The sequence below is a fragment of the Natator depressus genome, chromosome 2 (genome assembly GCF_965152275.1).
Source record: "Natator depressus isolate rNatDep1 chromosome 2, rNatDep2.hap1, whole genome shotgun sequence".
Classification (NCBI taxonomy): domain Eukaryota; kingdom Metazoa; phylum Chordata; order Testudines; family Cheloniidae; genus Natator; species Natator depressus.
Genome location: NC_134235.1, coordinates 179257301 through 179280747, shown reverse-complemented (window position 1 = coordinate 179280747; position 23447 = coordinate 179257301). Strand labels below are relative to the sequence as shown.

The window sequence follows — 23447 nt, the reverse complement described above, 5'->3', positions numbered from 1 at the left end:
TAGTATTAAAAATTACTCAGTCCCATTTCTTAAATCTATCCAATGATTTCTAATGTTTTTAAAATAAAATTTGTTTCAGTACTCAGCTTTCAGTGCCACAAACATTTACATATGTAAGTAGTAACACTGCTATAACATGCACCTATTTTTCCTCACCATCATTAAAATACGTCACATTTTATTTTTCTATGTCAAATAAGCAGAAATCCCATCTCCCTCTCTACCGCCCCATCATATTAAATATAAACCCTCCTGCTTTTTCAAATCAGTAACAGAGTTTACCCGTAATTCACTTAATGAAACATCAGGATCCACCAAACTGCTTGTATCCCCACTTCCTCTTCTGGATGAATTCCCACTCAGAGGAGTTGTACTTGCTGAACTGCGAGATGCCGGCTTAAAAAAAAAAGAATAAACTGTATCAGGATTCATACTGTGATATCTTCTGAGGTGATATATCCACTTTGTCCACAAAGCCTCCAACTCTGTGATATATCTCACATTTCTCATAATAAATTACTTGACAATTAAAACAACACTGAAAACATACATTTTAAAAATCCTGTTTTATACCTGACTTAAAAATTCAGGTTCTATAATATCATACTTCTGACCAAGGTTAATTTCTAGAAACTAGTTTATATCTTGGTCTGCTGGCTCCATATGCTTGCTATGATATATGAGCTGTCTTGTTGATGAGATGTTTACAAAACACTTTGGTTGAGGTGATGTGACAGTGAAGAAAAAAACTAGAATAAGTAGCTTATCAATCATCATATTTTTACTTATATCCTACAGAAATTTGAAGTTCTATACTTAAGTACATCTGGAACCATCTCAAAGTTTCCACACTTTTGTAGTCATTTTAATTCCTCTCACACAAGGACTTGGAGCAATGTCTGCAACAGCAGTTAAAAAAATCTGAGTTTTTCCAGTCCTGTCCTCTTCAAATTCAATCTCTCTGCTCAACATTTCCTGACATGTGGGGGTGAACTGTATAAAAAAAAACAAACCTCCTTTAAGAGACATTCCCTTCCTATAGGAAATAAAGGGACAGGAACAGGAATGTTATCTAGGCTTTACACAGAGCTTTACAAGTGTCATTTTGCAATTAACACTGTCAAAGTATTAGGATACAAACACTACTAAAACATATGGCATATACACTTTGGAGATATTTCAAAAATTGACTATAGTTAAAGCAAGAAAATTGACTTTCAATCTTTTAACAAACAAACATACCCTTGTGTAAATTTCAGGATACGGTTTGTCACACTTCTCTTCCAGCTGGAGAGAGAAAAAAGTGATTATAATTATTCATTTTGTGACTGAACAGCTGTAACACCTTTGTGTTCACCAAGCATAATGAGATGTATGTAATCCACAGGATTACGAAGAATGGTTAACAACCCTCCAAAATTTAAGTGTTTGGCCTAAAATAAAAGATATTTTAACTGTACCAGTTAAAAATAAAACTTCAGACATTTTAGATAACCTTTCAGGTAAAAGCCTTTGTTAATATTACAGAACTGAGAACAGAAATTATTTTCAGTATTATAAATCTCAGCACAGCAGTGACTGCTACGATGGTAAACAGAATAGCACACACTAACCTTTTTGGAAGTCTGGTTTAAATCACAAGTGAAATCAGTTTGCGTGTCTTAATCTAGTCACCAGAAAACACATGTTCATGTCACAATACACCGCACTATTTGGTAGAACTGGTAGTCACAGCAAGACAAAATAACTTAGGTTGAAGAAGACATGATTGAAGAGGGATAACTATTTCCAACAGCTTACTATTTATTTCAGACAATATTTTAATTAATCGAGCTTGACCAGAAACACACACATCTGTTATAGAAAGTCTAGATGTACTAAACTTGTGTGTGAACCTGTTAATTTTATTACTCAGAGACTTATTTCAACATTTTCTTCAGTCAAAAATCCAAATGAAATGTAAGCCTAAAACATTACAAATCTATACATTTTTAATAAGTATAAGTAGCTTCTCCAGAGTAACTTATCCAATAATGGTCTTCAACACAAATATCTAATTCTTTTTGCCCTAAACTAATGGAGAAGCAGTTAAGAGGATTTGGCATCACCTCACAAGCAAAGTTCATACAATTTTGAAGACATCAGTTCTCAATGTCCCACCTTCTTTCCTGGTTTCATCTTTAGAGCTGCCACTGCAGCATATGTTACTACCTGAAGCAGATAGCTATGATTAAGACAGTCTACTTATCAATTATCTGATAAGGACTGTCTCAAAGAGTTGTAACTTACAACTTCCTTTTCCCAAGATCACCTGTGGACCTGCACTACATTGTTTGAACCCAATCTTCCCTATAGAGTATCAATTAGAAAATTTTAATTGTGTAATTTTTATTGCTACCATAAAAACAAGAATTAAGAATCCATTCACACAACAGCAATTCTAGTAAACGAGAAAATAATGCTATTAACCACTCTCAACACACTGTCACGTCCTTGTACCAGAGAATGCTAGTATCAGCAAAAGTAACTTTATTAGAAAAATTACTAGCTTAAATTTCAATTTGAAACAGAACGCACACTGCAACTGACATCTATCCATGCTCTGAACATACAGCTGCATACAGTGATGGTGAATAACATACATGGTGGTGACAACAGTAATACTGCACTACTGTTTTTCATCTTAACAGAAAAAAAATATTTTGCTAGCTTGAAGTGTGGTTTTACTCTTACAAGTTATTGTAAAATTAGTATTGGGGGCACTATATGTTTATTGTGTCTGAATGATTGGGACAGTCTACTAGAAAAAGGAGGAAATTTTGGCACCAAATTCTTCGCTCAGTTAAATAGGAGTAACTGATGGTAGAATGTGGCCCTGCAACTGGAATTAAGATAATACTGTCAATACATGAAAAGGAATAGATTCCAGTTTACACTCCCATAACTGTGTGGCCATGGGATGGCTACCAGCACCTCAAACTTTTTTGTTTCTTTTTTGGGGTCACTAAAGCAAGCAGATATTCTTTGAAAACACTCAGCAAGTAAGATTTGTGGAACAAGAGGGTGCCAGTTTTGCATAGTAACCTGTTATTTCAGACTAAAACCACAGCTTGCTCTCAAAGGTGTTTAGGCTTATTATATAAAGGACACTCAGACATTGTACATTCCTTATGTATTTTATTGCATGCAGTGTTGCTGCAGCCATGTTGGTCCCAGGATATTAGTGACACAAGATGGATGAGATGTCTTTTACTGGACCAACTTCTATTGATGGAGAGGAGTTTTCAAGCTTACACAAAGCTCTTTTTCATGTATGCATAGCACTCATACAAATGGATGCATAAAGTGTTAATGATTCCAGTACATGATTATACATTATACACAATACAATTAGATTGTTATAAATTCACGTATATCTCAGGCAAAGGGCAAAATAATTCTCTGAACCGTGTTTAAAAAAATAGCATTCCAAGACATAAAAGATTTGTTTTTTATTCAGTGCGCATTCTGTTATTTTCTAATAAGAAAACTGGCAGTTAGTTTAAAAAACAAGTACAAAACTCATTCACTACTGAGTAAATTCTACTGTTCTGAGGGTTTTTTGTTTGTTTGTTTTTTTTAGTTTTTCAGGCAGTTATTCTTTTTTTCAGTAAAGAAAGAAAACTCATAATTAGTAGCCCGTTGTATTCATTACAATATCATAATATGCATTACACTCACACTATTTAAATCTGGGATACTGACATCGTCCACATCAGAAACAATGCTCCCCCTGCGATTGGAACGACTAAAATAATCAGCTGCAGTTTCACTTTGATCAGAAAAATCAGTTGACTTCAAAGCCAAATTAAAAAAGAAAAAGAAAAAGATGAATAAAGGGTAGAATGGAAGACATTTTCACTGAATGAAGATAACAAAAGTCCTTTCCACTATAAGGTACAATTATATTTCAATATAAATCAAATTAAAAATATCAACTACTGCAATTTGCTCTTGGCATTTCTAAAGTTTAATAATGATACAACAATGACTGAATTCCTCTTCTTGCTGTTTTTGGTAATTTAAATGTTCCTATTTAAAGATTTACACATGTATATTAGTTTTAAGTGCACAATACCAATATATTTGTTTTTGTCAAGAAAGAATAAGTCTCATATCTACTACTTCTTTCCCTGTGACTACTCAACAGTTTGATTGTATTCTTAAATTATGATTTACAGCATTTCTAAGGCTACTGATGACTTCCACTGAAACAATTAACGTTTATGAATTTTACCTTCCCGTTCCAATTAATTTAAAATGGGTTTTGGCACCAACAGCGTGCAGATACAATGGATAAAGAATGACAATTGCAGTTTAACACTATTTGAGATCCTTTTCCCAATCACAATAAAAAAAAGAGCTTTATAACAGTAAAAAGTAAGCCCTCTCATCACAAGAACAGCTCAGAAAACTGATCATTAAGAACAAAATTCACACCAAAGTATCTGCAAAAATAACACAAACAGAGCCTGGTAACAGAACAATCTGTGTATTAGAACAAGTTATAATTATCCATGTAATCTGGTGGACAGAGCCCTGCACGGATACAAAATCTATATCCGCAGATGCGGATATCTGTGGATATAAATCCATATCTGCAAAGCTGCAGGGCTCTACCAGGAACTGCAGTGGAAAAAGCAGCAGCATGTTGGGCCACCACTGCCAAAAGCCAGCGCCTTGTGCCAGTAGCGGCTTCAGCATGGCTATACCACCCCCAGCCCCACCCACTGGTGGGCACCAGGCTCACCAGCAGCTGTCCCTGGCAGTACAGCCATGCAGGAGTGCTACCGGAACGGGGCGCTGGCTCCAGGTAGTGGCGGCCCAACGTGCTGCTGCTTTTGCTGCTGTGGTTCCCGGTAGAGCCCTGCAGCTCCACAGATACCGATTTATATCTGCTCAGGGCTCTACTGGTGGATACTGTCCTAACCCAAGTGAAATATTCCTTTAAACTGATAGTATTCATATTAAATGTAGTATGTTCAATGGAAAGTATCCCTTTATTAGGGTGACTAGATAGCAAGTATGAAAAATCGTGACAGTCTGGGGGGTAAATAGGCACCTATATAAGATCCCCAAATATCGGGACTGTCCCTATAAAATCGGGACATCTGGCCACTGGACCCTTTATCAAGCGTTCCCTGATGTTTCATCTCAGAGCTGCATATGTGATTAGAGCTATGAATGTTACACGTGTATAAAAAGTGCTGATATGACTGAAGGTATCTAAATTAAAAAGAGGTATAAAATACTATTTGATCCAACATGCTTGTTCTCTCTTGGTTTGTCTTCATCCCATTTTCACAATTTCTAAAAATAACCCTTAATAAACAAGTGACCGATATAATCTGACTTCCTTTGTAGTCTGTCTCATTTGCTTTTCTCATTTTATGTTTATGACCCTTCACATAAAATATTTCTGTCTGAACCCCTATGTAGTCAGTTATTTGTGCTTTGGATATCAGAAGCTGCATTTTAGTCATTGCGACATGGAGGCCTTGATTTTCATGGATTTTAAAAATCCATGTTACTTTTAAAGTTACTTTTAGAATCCATGGCTTCATATCCATGACTTAAACTGCTGGAATTCAATTTGTGAGTAAGTGGGTAGATGATATAACAGTGAATTAATTCCACTGAAATCTGTAAAGTTGAAATCTGGACTGTACAAGAGCTTGAGAAAATAGGAGCTCAGCATTAATATGATCAGAAGGACCAGATAAGTTAACTTTCTGTGAAAAATTTAATGATGATTAAATGTGGTGCTAATTGATGGTCCCAATCAATGCCTGACTGCACACACCCAGTGGAAGACCATGCACCGGCTCCAAAACGTTAGCAATCTAAATATCACAAGAATAGACAAATGGCATGTAATTTCCTAGGTTTTTAAAAAAGCAAACCTTGAAAAAACAAACTGACATCATACTGACACCCACATTGGTCATCAGCAGGGTTGGAACATTTAGATACACCGCACAGACCTCTGACACTTCAACTAACAGAGTAAGGGATAGTACTAATAAGTTGTTATCCTCTAGGTGGACCAGCACTAGAGGGGGATGAAGAACACACTTTACCAGTGAGTTTCAAAGACCATCCAATACCTTCACCCATCCAGTCCCAGTCTCTCAACCTGGGGCTCTTTATCCAATCTCAGTCTCACCCTCAGATTCCCAATCTCCTTGTCCAGCCAGCCCCAGTCTCCCCATTGGGGCTCATCCAAAAGTCCCAGTCTTCCCCATATCTCAGCTCCTTGCCCAATCTATCTCCACAGCACTCAGCTCTGTCTTGTCCCACTCTGAGGCTCGTTACCACAATCTACTTTATCTCCTCTGGTGTGGCTCTCATTCACGTCCCTTCGCCATATTCAAGTTGGCTCACTTCTTCCTTCATGCTGCCCGGGTTTAGCAGCATGAGCATTGAGAGTACAGGAGAGACAGTCTCCCTGCTTTCTCTTCCTGTGTCCAGCATCACACCAAAACAGCAAGAGCAACAGTGGCACAGAAAGTCCTGCTCATTCCCTGCAGCCCTGTGCTGTAGCATGCTCAGTACAGATGGACTCTTCTAAGAATTTAGCTGCCTCATTGTAACAAGTCTCCACTGAGCACGTGCAAACTGAGATTTTTTCCAAAGGATTATGACTTGGCCAAATTTTGGTGGCTTTTCATAGGAACAGAAAGACACTTTTCTGTTACAAAAGCCATCCCCTGCCAAATTTCAAATCCCTACTCCAAACCATGGAGGTTCTAGAGCAGGGGTGGGCAATAATTTTTGCAGGGGGGCCACTCCACGAATTTTGGTAAGTCGTCACAAGCCACATATTTCTACTATATTAATGGAGGGGGTGTGGGCTCTGGGCAGGAGTTTGGTGCAGGAGGGGGCTCTGGGCTGGTGCAGGTTAGGGTGCAGAAGAGGATGCGGGGTCTGGGAGGAAGTCTGGGTGCAGCAGGAGGTTTTAACCTGGGGCAGGGAATTGGGGTGAGAGGAGGTGCGAGATGCAGGCTCTGGCAGGGAGGCGCTTACCATAGGCGGCTCCTGTCTGGTGGCGCAGCAGGGTTCAGGCAAGCTGCTTGCATGCTGTGGCCCGACACCACTCCCGGAAGTGGCTGCTGCTGGCACGTCTCTGCATGCCCCTTGAGAGGAGGGGAGCAGCGGGTCTCTGTGCGCTGCCTGTGCCCACAAGCACCACTCCCGTAGCTCCCATTGGTCGGTTTCCTGCCTATGAGGACAGTGCTAGGGGGTGGGGGCAGCACGCAGAGGTGTGCCAGCAACAACCGGTCGCCTCCAGTAGCAGTGTGGGGTCACAACAGGCAGGCAGACTTCCTGAGTGCCCTGCTGCGCTGCAGGACTTTTAGTGGTCCGGACTCAGAGATTGTGAGAGAGCAGAGGAGACCAGACAGAAATGTTAGTTATGGTGGGCCGGACAGAAATGTTAGACGGGCCGGATCCGGCCCACAGACTGTATTTTGCCAGCCCCTGTTCTAGAGCTTCTCAACAAAATGTTTTTTGTTTTTTTTTTAATCTGGTAAAACCATGTGTTTTTCCTTAATCATTCTCTGAAACAACTGAGCCAGTTTTGCTGAAATTTTCAAAAAAATATTCAGCCAGATGCAGATATCTGGCATGGAAAATTTCAGCCAGAAAAGTTAAAATTTGGCAAAGTTATAAGCGACTGAAAACAGGGTCTTATAATGGGAAGTAATGTTTGGCAACCTCAAGTATAAGTGGCTCTACCAGTTCTGCCTATGACTATATTTCCTTAAAAACTGAATTAGCTCAAAAAGTAATTCAAAAACATTCACCCAGTACAAATAAGGTCAACTGTCTTATTTGAGCTGCATTATAAGACATATATAGAGATATCATACAACTCTGCCTAAGTAATATAATGGATTTCAAGAAAACGCAACTCAGGCCAATGGGTGCACACAAGTTGTAAGTGAATAGGGGTGTCTACCTTCCCTCTCTCACAAGCAGCCCTTCATATCTGTGGAACAGTATGTGCTAATGTTAAATAAAGCAATTAGGGATCTTAAAAAAAGTTAAGATACCACCAATAGCATCAGACAATTGCATGCAACCCGGCTCACCATGCTATCACTCCGCCCTCGGATGGCACGATTAGAGGATGTGGTACTCCCTGTTTCATTGTCTGTAAACTACAAAGATTAAAATGCATGTATTTACAGCTGATTGACTGCAGTCCAAACAATTTCCATCTTGAAATAAGTAATTCATAGAATGTTAGTGAATGAGGCACACTCTACATAAAAACACAAATTTAAAGAAAAAACAGTTACTCGCATTCTCGTAACTGTTATTCTTCAAGATGTGTTGTTCATGTCCATTCTAATCAGGTGTGTGTGTGTGCACAGCAGCCGAAAGATTTTTTTCCCCTAGCAGTATCCATTGGGTTGGTCCAGGCGCCCCCTGGAGTGGTGCCATCATGGCACTCAACATAGGACCCTACTGACATGCCACCCCTCAGTTCCTTCTTGCTGGGTATGTCGACAGAGGGGTAGGCGGGAGGGTATTGGAATGGACATGAACAACACATCTCGAAGAACAGTTATGAGAAGGTAAGTAACCGTTTTTTCTTCTTCAAGCACTTGTTCATGACAATTCCAATCAGGTGACTCCCAAGGTTAAGTTCAGGAGGCGGGGTTGGAGTTGTCCACTGACTGGAGCACAACCGTAGCAAAGGCCACATCATCTCTGGCCAACTGGGTAAACTGCATAATGCGCAGTGAAATATGTATGGAGGACGTCACCACAATGCATATTCCATGAGTCGGAACTTGCGCCAGGAACACTGCTGAAGAAGCCTACACCTTAGTGGAGTGCATTGTGAGCAGAGGGGCAGGCACCTCTCCCAGGTTATACCATTCACGGATGTAGGACATGATCCACAAAGAAACTTGTTGGGAGGAGACTGGAAGACCCTTCGTCCTGTCTGCCACGGCCACGAACAGTTGAATGGACTTCCTAAACGGCTTCTTTCTTTCAATGTAAAAGGCTAGTGCTCTGTGGACATTCAATGAGTGAAGCCTCTCCTCCCCGCTGCTCAAGTGCAGCTTAGGATAGTGTCATAACCTCAGGGGTTCCCCGGGGAAGGCAGATCAGCACTGCATGTTGCTAATGCTGTTGCAAGCATCGCAAGGCCTTTTGGGGAGGGTCAAAGGCATGAGTGGAGTGTGGGAGATTCTTTTGCAGGCTGCAAGAGGCCAAAGGGGGAAGGAGAAAGAGCAGAGAACAGTTTAACTCAACAACGCAGCTAGCAAGCTCAGTCCGACAATAAGACACTGGCCCCAGTCCAAGGTCATGGCACGAGATGAGAAGTTTGTCTCTCACCAGCCACAGCCAGCCATGAGAAAACCAGGACTGCAGAGATGGAAAACACAGATGAGACGACGAGGGCGGTGGGGGGGGGAGCAGAGCTTCATGTCCCTGGAGCCGTTGTGTTTTGGGAAAGCAAAGACGACCACAGAAAGCCGGTTTGGACTGGCACAAAGAGCACCAGGAACAGAGGTCACGGAATGGAACACTCCCAAAAGGAACCCAGGGCTTAAAACCCTCCTGAGAGCTGGAATAATTCAGAGATCACAGTGGACCTTGGACAACCCGTGCACGGGACAAGAACTCCCATCCACCCCACACCCCCTCTTCTTCTTACGTTACACCCAGGCTTGGCCAGCCTCGGGTAGTGCGGGTGTGAATATGAAAGTGGGTTAGGGCTTGGGGCACTAAGGCTTTCTTCCTTCCTCTGAGTGACGTGGGGAACCCCTCCCACTCCAGCACACTCTGCTGTTATTTCATTATTTTATCAATAAAGCTTTAAAAAACTTAGATACTTGGTGTGTTTTGTCATCTCCCGCCCAAACGATCCTGTGGCCTCAGCCTGATCACCTGACTCCTCAGGCAGATTGGTAACAGAAATCTGTCACAATAGAACACTGGGAGGAAGATGTCCTGGATGATATGAAATTGGGAGACAACCTTCAGGAGGAAAGCTGAATGTGGCCTGAGCTTGTCCTTATAGAACTTGGTGTAAGGGGGCTCTGATATTATGGCGTTGAGCTCAGACACCCTCCTGGCTGAGGGTTATCGCTACCAGAAACACTACCATGTATGACAGAGCAGAGAACAAGTTGCCAGTCCAAATTGATGGGTCTGTCCTTCGAACCAAAGGACTAGAGTGAGGTCTCAGGTTGGGGCCGGATATATTGAACATGTGGATATAACCTGCTGAGACCTTTCAGAAAATGGCTGACCACAGGGCTGGCAAAGACTGACCGGCCCTCTGCGCCTGGACGGAAGGCAGAGATGGCTGCCAAGGGAACCCTTATTGATGACATGGACAGTTCCTGCTGCTTGAGATGGAGAAGGTAGTCCAGTATGAGTGTTATAAAGGTGAGCGTCGGGGATGAATGATGCTGTGCCAACCAGATTGAGAATCTCTTCTACTTGGCAAAGTAGGTAGCCCTGATGGAGGGTTTCCTACTGCCATGGAGGACTTGTCTAATGAGGTCCAAACAGAAGACCTCCAGGGGGTTCAGCCATGGAGCTTCCATGCCATGAGGTGTAACGACTCGAGGTTCGGGTGCTGGAGACAGCAGTGATCCCGAGATATTAAGTCTGGGAGGAGTGGCAAGGTGACTGGGGCTTCCACAGACATTTCCACAAGAGATGTGTACCACTGTTGGCGGGGCCAGGCTGGAGCTGTCAATATACTGAAGCCTCTTCCCTTCGTATCTTGAGAAGCACCTTGTGAATGAGAGGGATGGGTGAGAACGCGTAGAGGAGATGGCCTCTCCATAGGAGGATGAACACATCAACGATGGAGGCTGGGCTGTGATTCAGGAAGGAGCAAAACCGCTGGAACTTCCTGTTGCATCATGTGGCGAACAGGTACATCTAGGGAAAAGCCCACCGTTGAAAGATGGAGTTGGCGACATCCAGGCATAGGGACCACTTGTGGCCATGAAATAACCTGCTGAGACCGTCTGCCAACTTGTTCTGTACTCCCAGGAGGTATGATGCTTTCAGGTGTATCAAATGAGCTACACAGAAGTCCCACAGCATGAGGGCTTCCTGGCACAGGGGAGAAGAGCATACACCCTCCTGTTTGTTGATACAGAACATCACCGTGGTGTTGTCTGGCATAACTGATACACATCTCCCTGTCACGTGGTCTCAGAAAGTCTGGCATGCCAGGTGCACCGCTCTCAGCTCTCTGACATTGATGTGGAGAGCGAGTTCCACCTAAAACCAGAGGCCTTATGTCCTGAGGTCTCCCAGATATGCTCCCCAACCCAAGGCTGATGCGTCCATCATTAGCAAGTGGGATGTCTGAGGACCGGTGAAGAGGACCCCTGTACACACTACCTGCTGGTCCAGCTACCACTGGAGGGAGTCGAGGACCGGGTGAGGCAGAGTCACGACCCTGTCCAAACTGTCCCGAGTCGGCAAATAAACTGAGGCTCGCCACGATTGGAGAGGACGGAGTCTGAGCCTGGTGTGCTGCACCACATAAGTACAAGAGGCCATCCTGTCCTAGAAGTTTCAGGCAATTCCTTGCTGTGATGGTAAGAAACTGCCTGAGACTTTGAATGATGTCACCCAGGGCCAGAAACCTCGCTTCTGGGAGGTGTGCCCTGGCCTGTGTAGAGTCTAGTACCTCCCCTATGAACTCTATCCGCTGTACAGGAGAAAGAGTCGATTTCCCCATGTTCAGGAGAAGGCCCAGTTAGTTGAACGTCGTTCTTATGAAGTTGACTTGTGCCTCTACTTGAGCCCTGGACCAGCCCTTGATCAGCCAGTTGTCAAGGTATGGAAACACTTGTACCTGGCGCCTGCATAGGAATGCAGCCACGACTGCCATACACTTGGTAAACACACGAGGCACCGCTGACAGGCCAAACGGGAGGACTGAACCGGTAGTGTTTGTTGCTCACCTTCTGGACTCGTATGGCAGACCTGAGACCTGGAGACAGGAGCCCCTTCTCATGGCAACACTGGTAGCCATCACCCGAGTGACTGCATCAGCCCCATACAGAGTGGCCTAGAGTGAAACTCGAGAAATGAGCTTGTCCTCCTCAACCAGGGCCAAGAATTCGGCACGGGAGTCCTGCGGCAGCAGCTCTACGAACTTTGCCATTGCCCCGCATGTATTGTAGCAGTAGATACTGACAATGGCCTGCTGATTAGAAATGCGGGGCTGCAAGCCACCAGTGGAGTAGACTTTTCTCCCAAAACGGCTGAGTCGTTTCACCTCCCAATTCTTTGGGGAGGGAACTTGGTAGCCCTGGAGTTCACGTTGGTTAGCAGCGTCCATGACCAGGGAATCTGGTGAAGGATGGGTATACAAGTGCTCGTAGCCCCTGGATGGCACAAAATAGCGTCTTTCATTGAGCTTAGCCATAGGGGGCAACGAAGCTGGGGTCTGCCATAAGGTTTTTATGGTGTCAGCAATCGTCTTTATGAAGGATAGGGCAATATGTGTCGGTCTGGAGGAGGTGAGGATATCCACCATTGGATCTGCGTCCTCCACTACCTCCTCTGCCTGAATGCCTGGGCTCTGGGCATCCCTCTTCAGCAATTGCTGTAGGACCCCGTTGTCCTGCAGGGCTGGGGCTCCTGAAGTGCCTGCCAGCACTTCATCTGAAGATGGAAAGGAAGAGACCCCCACAAGGAGTGGCTGCTCTCTTTCCTCCGCGCCCAAGAGGTCCTATGGCACTTGGGGATCCTGGGCTGGAGCCAACATAGATGGTACAGAGCCCCTCAGTGCTGGAGCTGTATACGTCAGTGCTGAGGCTGTCGGTGCCGAAGTTGTCAAAGCCAGAACCGATGGTGTCAGGGCTGTCAGTGCCAAGGTCGTCAGCGCTGATACCACTGGATGATGGCGTCAAGGAGTGATGGAGCTACCCCCGATCCTATCGATCCTGGCTGTGCCGGAGGGAGTACGAAAGTGGCCGAGGCACTGCCATGCCCTGGAATGTGACCCTTGGCGCCACCCTTGGCCTTGGTGAAAGGCCCAGGGACGCCAAAAGGGCCATTGTGCCAAGGGCTACCATTGCACGGGCCATGATGCTGGGTAAGGGTGCCGGTCTCGTGATGACCTGTGAGATCGATAGGAGTCCAACTCTGACTCCGAGGTCTCTGAAAAGGAGGACCATGGAGGAGTGGTATTTTGAGGCACAGAGGGTCCACACCAAGGGCTCGGGACCAACAAGGCTGCTGACCCTGTTCTGGCACCAGGGAGCGGTGCACCAGGACTGGAGACCACCGGGACATCATTGCAGGTTTTCCCCTTGGCAGTGCCAGGGGAGCAACCGGTGCTGGTGACCTATCTCGTCTTGGCGGGAAGAATGGTGCCATGAGCTGGAGCAGGTCCCAGGCTGCCTCAAACACCTCCGGGGTCAACGGGAGATGTCATTGTCAGCTCAGCCTTGGCAAGCAAGAAGGGCTCCACCTAATGAAGAGAGGGAAGAGCATCCTCACAAGCAGGCTGGCTAACCTAGTGAGGAGGGCTTTAAACTAGGTTCACCGGGGGAAAGAGACCAAAGCCCTGAGGTAAGCAGGTAAGTGGGATACTGGGAGGAAGCACAAGCAGGAGAGCGCGAGAGGGGAAGGCTCCTGCCTCATACCAAGAAAGAGGGACGATCAGCAAGTTATCTCAAGTGCCTATACACAAATGCAAGAAGCCTGGGAAACAAGCAGGGAGAACTGGAAGTCCTGGCACAGTCAAGGAATTATGATGTGATTGGAATAACAGAGACTTGGTGGGATAAGTCACATGACTGGAGTACTGTCATGGATGGATATAAACTGTTCAGGAAGGACAGGCAGGGCAGAAAAGGTTGGGGAGTTGCATTGTATGTTAAAGAGCAGTATGACTGCTCAGAGCTCCAATATGAAACTGTAGAAAAACAGAGAGTCTCTAAATTAAGTTTAGAAGTTTGAGCAACAAGGGTGATGTCATGGTGGGAGTCTGCTATAGACCACTGGACCGGGGGAAGAGGTGGACGAGGCTTTCTTCCGGCAACTAACGGAAGTTACTAGATCGCAGGCCCTGGTTCTCATGGGAGACTTCAATCACCCTGGTATCTGCTGGGAGAGCAATACAGCGGTGCACAGACAATCCAGGAAGTTTTTGGAAACTGTAAGGGGACAATTTCCTGGTGCAAATGCTGGAGGAACCAACTAGGGACAGAGCTCTTCTTGACCTGCTGATCACAAACCGGGAAGAATTAGTAGGGGAAGCAAAAGTGGATGGGAACCCGGGAGGCAATGACCATGAAATGGTCAAGTTCAGGAACCTGACAAAAGGAAGAAAGGAGAGCAGCAGAATACGGACCCTGGACTTCAGAAAAACAGACTGACTCCCTCAGAGAACTGATGGGGAGGATCCCCTGGGAGAATAACATGAGGAGGAAAGGAGTCCAGAAGAGCTGGCTGTATTTTAAAGAATCCTTATTGAGGTTACAGACACAAACCATCCCGATGTGTAGAAAGAATAGTAAATATGGCAGGTGAAATCCTTAACAGTGAAATCCTTGCTGATTTTAAACACAAAAAAGAAGCTTACAAGTGGAAGATTGGATAAATGACCAGGGATGAGTATAAAAATATTGCTCAGGCATGCAGGAGTGAAATCAGGAAGACCAAATCACACTTGGAGTTGCAGCTACCAAGATATGTTAAGAGTAACAAGAAGGGTTTCTTCAGGTATGTTAGCAACAAGAAGAAAGGCAAGGAAAGTGTGGGCCCCTTACTGAATGAGGGAAGCAATCTAGTGACAGAGGATGTGGAAAAAGCTAATGTACTCAGTGCTTTTTTTGCCTCTGTCTTCACGAACAAGGTCAGCTCCCAGACTACTGCACTGGGCAGCAAAGCATGGGGAGGAGGTGACCAGCCCTCTGTGGAGAAAGAAGTGGTTTGAGACAATTTAGAAAAGCTGGACGAGCACAAGTCCATGGGGCCGGATGTGCTGCATCCAAGAGTGCTAAAGAAGTTGGCGGATGCGATTGCAGAGCCATTGGCCATTATCTTTGAAAACTCATGGCGATCGGGGGAGGTCCCAGATGACTGGAAAAAGGCTAATTTAGTGCCCATCTTTAAAAAAGGGAAGAAGGAAGATTTGGGGAACTACAGGCCAGTCAGCCTCACCTCAGTCCCTGGAAAAATCATGGAGCAGGTCCTCAAGGAATCAATTCTGAAGCACTTAGAGGAGAGGAAAGTGATCAGGAACAGTCAGCATGGATTCACCAAGGGCAAGTCATGCCTGACTAATTTAACTGCCTTCTATGACGAGATAACTGGCTCTGTGGATGACGGGGAAAAGCACTGGACGTGTTATTCCTTGACTTTAGCAAAGCTTTTGACAGTCTCCCACAATATTCTTGCAAGCAAGTTAAAGTAGTATGGGCTGGATGAATGGACTATAAGGTGGATAGAAAGCTGGCTAGATCGTCTGGCTCAACGGGTAGTGATCAATGGCTCCATATCTAGTTGGCAGCCGGTATCAAGTGGAGTGCCCCAAGGATCGGTCCTCAGGCCGGTTTTGTTCAATATCTTCATTAATGATCTGGAGGATGGTGTGGATTGCACCCTCAGCAAGTTTGCAGATGACACTAAACTGGGAGGAGAGGTAGATACGCTGGAGGGTAGGGATAAGATACAGAGGGACCTAGACAAGTTGGAGGATTGGGCCAAAAGAAATCCTATGAGGTTCAACAAGGACAAGTGCAGAGTTCTGCACTTAGGACGGAAGAATCCCATGTACCGTTACAGACTAGGGACCGAATGGCTATGCAGCAGTTCTGCAGAAAAGGACCTGGGGTTACGGTGGACAAGAAGCTGGATATAAGTCAACAGTGTGCCCTTGTTGCCAAGAGGGCCAATGGTATTTTGGGATGTATTAAGTAGGGGCATTGCCAGGAGATCGAGGGACGTGATCGTTCCCCTCTATTCGACATTGGTGAGGCCTCATCTGGAGTACTGTGTCCAGTTTTGGGCCCCACACTACAAGAAAGATGTGAAAAAATTAGAAAGCATCCAGCGGAGGGCAACAAAAATGATTAGGGAACTGGAACACATGAGTTATGAGGAGAGGCTGAGGGAACTGGGAACTGTTTAGTATGCAAAAGAGTAGAATGAGGGGGGATTTGATAGCTGCTTTCAACTACCTGAAAGGGGGTTCCAAAGAGGATGGATCTAGACCGCTTTCAGTGGTAGCAGATGACAGAACGAGGAGTATTGGTCTCAAGTTGTAGTGGGGGAGGTTTAGGTTGGATATTAGGAAAAACTTTTTCACTAGGAGGGTGGTGAAACACTGAAATGCATTCCCTAGGGAGGTGGTGGAATCTCCTTCCTTTGAGGTTTTTAAGGTCAGGCTTGACAAAGCCCTGGCTGGGATGATTTAGTTGGGGATTGGTCCTGCTTTGAGCAGGAGGTTGGATTAGATGACCTCCTGAGGTCCCTTCCAACCCTGATATTCTATGATTCTATGGTCCGGACTTGCCCGCCCTTCCACGAGGGCAGGAGTTGACGTGACCATCTCTGGCAGTGGGGCCGAAGTAGTGTGACCCGACTTGAGTCTCACAATGGCCGGCACCTTGGGTCTAGCTGTGGGGATGGGGAAAACAACCCCTCTCTGGCCTCCTCTTCTTCTGCGGCACCGGCGATTGAGACCTGTGCCTGCCTGTGGTATGTGAGCCGCAAGTGGAGCCATGACAGTGCCGAGACTCCTTGCCTTTACTTGGCACCGATCTCTGTACCGATAGTGCGGCAGCACTGCGTATTGAGGAGAAGGTACTCGGCACCAGGTCACTCGGACTGGGGCTGGAGTGCCGCTTCCATTAGTAGGATCTTCAGGCGCTGATCTCTATCTTTCAGTGTCCTGGGGAGAACTGCCCCCTCCGTCCAGATCCTACAGCTATCCTTTTGATGGCTCTCCCCCAGACACTTCACACATGAAGTGTGAGGATCATTTCTGGGCATACACTTGCTGCAGACTTCACAGGCTTTGAAGCCAGGAGACCACAGCATGCCCTAGTGCCAGGATAGCACTGGAGGGGAAACCCCTCCAAAGAAAACTTAAGAACTAAGTAAAGTACCTACTAACTACTTAAACACTAAGTACAAAAACTAATGAATAACTATATACAGACTGGCACCTTAGAGAATTGGTTAGTCTCTAAGGTGCCACAAGTACTCCTTTTCTTTTTGCGAATACAGACTAACACGGCTGTTACTCTGAAACCTATATACAGACTGCCAAATGCGCTTGTCATGACAAGAGCAAGGGGAAGTTCCAGCTAACTGTCACTGGTGGTAAGAAGGAACTGAGGAGGTGGTGTGTCAGCAGGGCGCTATATTGAGCGCCTTGATGGTGCCACTTCAGGGGGCGCTGGGACCGACCCGATGGATACTGTTAGGGGAAAAATCTTCCGGCTGCCGTGCAGGCATGCACACGTGCACACACCTGACTGCAACTGACATGAACAAGCCTTCGAAGAGGAAATTAGATTTGTAACCATTAAATTCTAAAGGACAGCAAAATCTGAAAATAAGAAAATGGAAAAGTTTCATACTGGCTTGAAAAGTGAAAGACTTGTAGGTAGGCAAATAAAACTGCTAAACATAAAACTGTTTTTGAAAAGGAGTACAATTAAGTCAAAAGGCTGGACTATTAGATATGTACTCTACATTCACCTACCAGATAATTCTCAAAAAGAACAAAATCAATGGATGCAAAAAAATCACTTTTATGGATTTAATAAACACATTATTCTCCCAACAACCTCAAACAAAATGGGTACAGTACATGAAGCGGACAATGAGAGCTAAAGTGGGTGTTCCAATCTTTATGGTGACCTGCAAGAAAAAAAAATTCAGCTTACTGCCTTTTTTTGCTTCTCTGTGATGTATAAACAGGGTCCAAATTTTTTTTGTTTTCCCTATTTTAAAATTAGAAATGTAGGTGTTGTCTACCCTGGAAGTGTCAATGATGACTGGTAAGAGCATCACACAAACATGCTGAAAACAGCAGCAGGTCCTCCAACAAAATCAGAGAATATGTCAGACTTGAAATTAAATATTTCTAACTTTAAAAGTAATCAGAAAAAACACTTTTAAAAAAGCCAAAACAACCTACTCGACTTCTGGCTTTATATATTGTAGAACAACACAAGGATATAAATCCTTTTGTGTCTCCCAAATCCTTTGCATGTCACTTTTGACTTTCACCATAAGAGTTGTTTTGCCAGGAATTGGAAGTCTTGCTAGCCAGAGACATACTTGTGGGGTTTTTTGGTTGTTGCGATTGTTATAAGTGGACAATTTTGGGGGGTGCATGGGCAAATAAAATAGAACAGACTAACACTTAGAAAAACACTCCAAGAAAATCAAATTGATAGGCCCCAAGCCTGCATGCCATAAACATTAACCAAATTCTGCTTTTGGTTTTGCTCTTGAAAGTCCACTGAGCAGAATTTTGCACAATTATTCTAAGAATTCAACATGCCTTAGGTAACTTATTTTTATAAAAGTTTATCACAATGTAAAAAGAAAAGGAGTACTTGTGGCACCTTAGAGACTAACCAATTTATTTGAGCATAAGCTTTCGTGAGCTACAGCTCACTTCACTGGAGCTTATGCTCAAATAAATTGGTTAGTCTCTAAGGTGCCACAAGTACTCCTTTTCTTTTTGCAAATACAGACTAACACGGCTGTTACTCTGAAACCTATCACAATGTAGTAAACTTGAAATTAAAATATAGATTTACTTGATCTATAATTTTCCAGCCTTCTAGATACTATTGAAGATGGTTTTTATTTTAAACAAAATCTGTCTCCTCCTAATCCCATCTTTTCTCTAGCTAGAAACTACAGTGAAACGTCAATCCTCCATAGAGAAGGCTGACACTAAAACAAGTGTCATGTCATCAGTTTCAGAACTACATCTTCACTGCTGGACCAAAAAGATACATAGTACAAAGCTGCAAAGTCTCGCTTAATGATAAAAAGGCAACAACAACATTTCTTACATATTTTAATCCAACAACCATTTGTCTGGTTATTTATATGGCCCTCACCCCCCACAATATCTGAGTACCTACCAAAGAAACAAAACACGATTCTCTCCACCCTTCCCCTTGGTTCTACTTCCTTTAATAGCACTTTTTCAGTGGCTCTGTTTTAAACCTGATTTAATTGGAAGCTCTTCTCCAACCCCCAATTATGGAAGAAATCCTTAGTGTTAAATATTAGATGTAATTTTTGTAAAGGCCAAGGGATTTGTTTACATTAGCAACTGTGATCTACAAAAGGCAACAGATAATACACACTGTACCTTCCTGCACCAAGCCCAATTTCATTCCAATCTGTACTAAACTATGACAGATTATGTTCTGGCACATCAAGCTGTAACATATCAAATACATCACTGAAAGTCGTAATGGTTCATAGAGAAATATTTATGTTCTCACTGGAAATAAACTCTTCCATTTTTCCTCTGAGAAGACAGCTACCAGTTTACCTGCAACTGTCAGGTGTCACCAGCCTATTTCCTTTCTGATGCATAGGAACTCTCTCTCAATCTCTAATATGGGTAAACTGGAGAATTGAGATACTTACTTCATACAATATGCAGGCACTAAGCCACGCCACACTTCTCTTCCTTATGAAACGTCCCTTTCAATACAAATGTAATGGCGCCGTCACTCCCCTGCTCCAGCTAGTATACTAATGTTTATATTTGGCAACACTGTCTTCATGCTTCTAGCTGAACTTTTTGAAGTAACACCTGGTAACTGTGATGGAGTTCTCTATATGTACTCTTTTTCAAGATTTAAAAAAAAAAAGTGTCATCCATTTTCAACTTTAAAACTTTTTTTAAAAAGGAAAACCTTGTACAGCAACTTCTACAGTTGAATTGTTTGATCAAATATTCTCATTTTTGTTAATTTTCTTTTTAATTTAATTTTAAATTTAATTTTTGATTTATTTTTTAAATAAATAAAAGCTGATTTAATTTTTCTGAAGCAGAACAAAAATCTGTAGTTCATGTATTTATCACTAGAGTGACTTACAGTGCAAATGCTCACGATGATTATTGTGAATTAGTCAAGAAAAAAATACCACAAAATCATGCAAGAGGGCTCACCACAGGACTACTTCGAGCTGAGCTTGCTCTCGAAGAATAACTGTATTCAGATGGCTATAGACAAAAGTTATGAGGAAGAAAGGTTTTATAATTTTTAATCTTTACATTAGTAAACGTTTTCAGAAAATAAGCTAATTAGACTTACAGTGTGAGAATTATAGGAGCTATATAATCCATTACCACACAATGATGCCTGGGAAACAAAGGGAATGGATCATTGTTTATATCTAGTGTCAAAATAATTAAAATGTGACAACCTCGAGTCATGCAATATAATAATTCTACTACTGTGCAATCAAACTTCACCCTTATGATATTCAGTTTCCATGCATTTTCCACCAAAGGCTGTACTTTTTGAAAGGGGGTAGGGCCAAACTTGTATTTCCTTTTTGTCACCACTTCCTCCCGTCATACAGGGAATTCTCTAAGAGGAAATCTGACTATTCTGTTAAAAGGGTCAGATTTTTTTTTTAAAAAAAACTATTTTTAAATAGTATTTTAAACCTTAACTATGTTTAACCAAAAGATTAATACTGAAAATGTAAAGTGTAATTTAAATGTTATTTATGCTGTTTATCTTTTTGAATTTCACTCAGCTTGAACAAAAACTAGATGAGCGTTTCAGTGAAGATACTACCTATGCCTACAAGAAGGCTTCTCCCATTGGCATAGATAATCCACCTCCACAAGAGGTGACAGCTATGTTGACAAAAGCAGCCCTCCCGCAGTAATGACAACTTCAAGAGATCAAAAATCATGAGCCAGATGCCCAAAAATCACGAGATTTTTAAAGATTATACCGTGTTTCTTAGGTCAGTCTCTTGATTTTTGAACTCCTCCTGCCCATCCCCAGAATGTGTGCATGTTACAATTAGTGTTGCCCACTACATATACTAGAGAAGCTGATTTTGGCCCTTGCTGCAGGAGCTCTCACCCCCACATCTGCCCATCTCCTGCCCAGCAATTAATCCTGTCCTCTAGTCACTCATCAGTTCTGTCTCCACCCAACCCCCCTCAATTCAGCTCCCCATCAGTTCAGTTCCCTCACCCCCAGCACCACCATCCCATCAGTTCAGGCACTGACCCCATCAATCCCCACTGCCGTCAGCTGAGCACTCACCCCATCTGCTCAGAACCCACAATCAATAAACCCCCCCCCCGCCTTCCCCTCCCCCTTCCTCATGTCAGCATGCAGGCCATAGCTCCAGCCACTACAGCAATTTCTAACTAAAAGTAATCCTGACTCATGATCTGTGGATAGAATTTGCAAATGTCAGGATCTTTTTTTCTTAGAAATCATGACTCTCGTGATTAATTCACGAGAATTTTGTGTCTGCTCCCGTTAACAGCGCTGTCTGGATGGGGGTCGATATCACTATGGTGTTTAGGGTACTACATCACTCAGACGTAGTTATATTGACCTATCCCCCTGTGCAGACCATGCTACGTTAATGGGAGGGCTTCTCCTGTCAACATAGCCACCTCTCATGGAGGTGAGGTACCTGTGGATTTTTCACACCCTTGAACGGTGTAGTTATATTGATGTAAATTTATAGGGTAGACCCAGCCTAAGTGCCCATGTAGGCAAAACTAGGCTGATGAAAGAATTCTTCCATTGATTTAGCTACTGCCTCTCACGGAGGTGGTTTATCTACAGCGCCAGGAGAACCCCTCCTCTCGCTGCAGTGAATGTCTACACTGAAGCACTCCTGCAGCAATTTAAGTACAGACAAAGCCGGGGGGGGGGGGGGGGGGGAGGCTCAGTATGTTGTCAACCAATTAACAATAATGCAGAGCTAAGATTCTTTAATATCATATTGATATTCAGGGTTTAATACTTACCCCTAAAAGAACTCAGCATGTGAGTTATTACAAAAATATAGAAAATTATTTAAAGGGAAGCTATCAAAGTTGAGATTCTTCAAATATTAATTGAATCCACCCAAAAATGTGTCAGGCTTACCTTACAAAAAAAGCAAATAAAACTTAACATAAATCAATACATACACACATACCACCTAACCAAACATGCCAAACCCATGCAGGGGAGGAGGGGGAAAGCAATTGGGCTTGATTTTGGCTTAACTGGCTTGTGAGAGTTGCTTGTTGGCTAGTTTTTGGCTCGTAGCTTGCTGCTTGTTTGGCTTACAGCTTGTTGTAACTTGTTGCTTCTTTTTTTTGATTGGCTCCCAGCAAGCAGGGGCAAGGAAGGCAGAGAGTGAAGGGTGCACAGTGGGCCCACCACAATCCCACCAGACTGCACGCTAGTCAGTCACACAGAGTGTTGGGGTTCTTAGGGATTGGCTTGTTTTAGCCTTGTTTTGAAATGGGATTAGCTTGATTTTTGGCTTATTGTGAAAGTTGGCGTGCTTATTTACCACATGAAAGTTGGCAACTGCGCGCCTAACTCTCTGAACAACTTTTACAGGATTCTGATCCTCAGATGATCTGCGAGGTTATATCACAAAAGGAAAATTTCAGAGTTCTGGTCATATACTGCTTACATTATGCTGAAGAGGAGCTTTTCTCTTAAGATGTGTGCTGACATTTAAAAGAGCTTGATAGTACAGGAGACAAAGTTTTAAAGCAAACTAATTTTTAGGTTGTGTGGTAGTAACAAGGGAAATAGTGAAGGAAGAGGTGACTTTCATATTTGGGACTTGTCATCTTTTATTGTGTGCCATTAAGTCATTAAAATGACTGAAGAAAAAATAGTTTGATGCACGCAATGTTGTTTTCCTTTATCTTAAAATTATGTCTTTGGAATTTCATAGTGTTTTGCAAGCTAATAGTTAGTCTATATTATCAATTATTAATATTTTGGCCAGAGGAGGAACGGGGAGAAAGATTAAGGTGACGTTTAAAAGTGACTCATTTTGTTCTGAACTGAATGGTATAATAATCTGATTAAATGTACACCAGCTTCATTAACACACAGTCAAATCATCATGTTAGTATTTTTGCAAGGTGATGGTTGGAAGAGGTAAATGTGCATCCAAAATCAGGACAAGATCTCATGTATCATAAGCAGAGCAAGTGGCTTAGGGAACAAATTAAAGACTTTTAGTTATTCTTTTTATTGTCCCAAATTCTCCAAGAAGCTTATGGCCCGCTTGTCCTAGGTGTTGTATAAATAACTGAAAAGCCAAATAAAAAAGTTACCACAAGGTAGAGCAGTTTGAAGTTGTCTCACCAATGTAACATTACTTAGACGCTTTTTTGGTGTGTGTTATTTAAA

At 43.3% G+C, this 23447-nt stretch overlaps 1 protein-coding gene across 5 annotated transcripts in view; it reads right to left on the bottom strand.

The window, feature by feature from the left end:
* LRRFIP2 (LRR binding FLII interacting protein 2) overlaps positions 1 to 23447 on the bottom strand; it is a 146857-nt gene that overhangs the window by 45331 nt on the left and 78079 nt on the right. For 4 of the 5 annotated variants that reach the window (XM_074945401.1, XM_074945400.1, XM_074945403.1 and 1 more), the window contains exons 4-5: positions 1243 to 1287; positions 283 to 396 (exon numbers count right to left, since the gene is read on the bottom strand). In XM_074945401.1, coding sequence (XP_074801502.1) covers positions 283 to 396; positions 1243 to 1287 — 159 coding nt within the window. Of the gene's footprint in view, positions 1 to 282; positions 397 to 1242; positions 1288 to 3720; positions 3835 to 8132; positions 8202 to 20209; positions 20264 to 20354; positions 20403 to 23447 lie in introns of all 5 variants that reach the window. The other variant, XM_074945399.1, reaches the window with a different exon arrangement.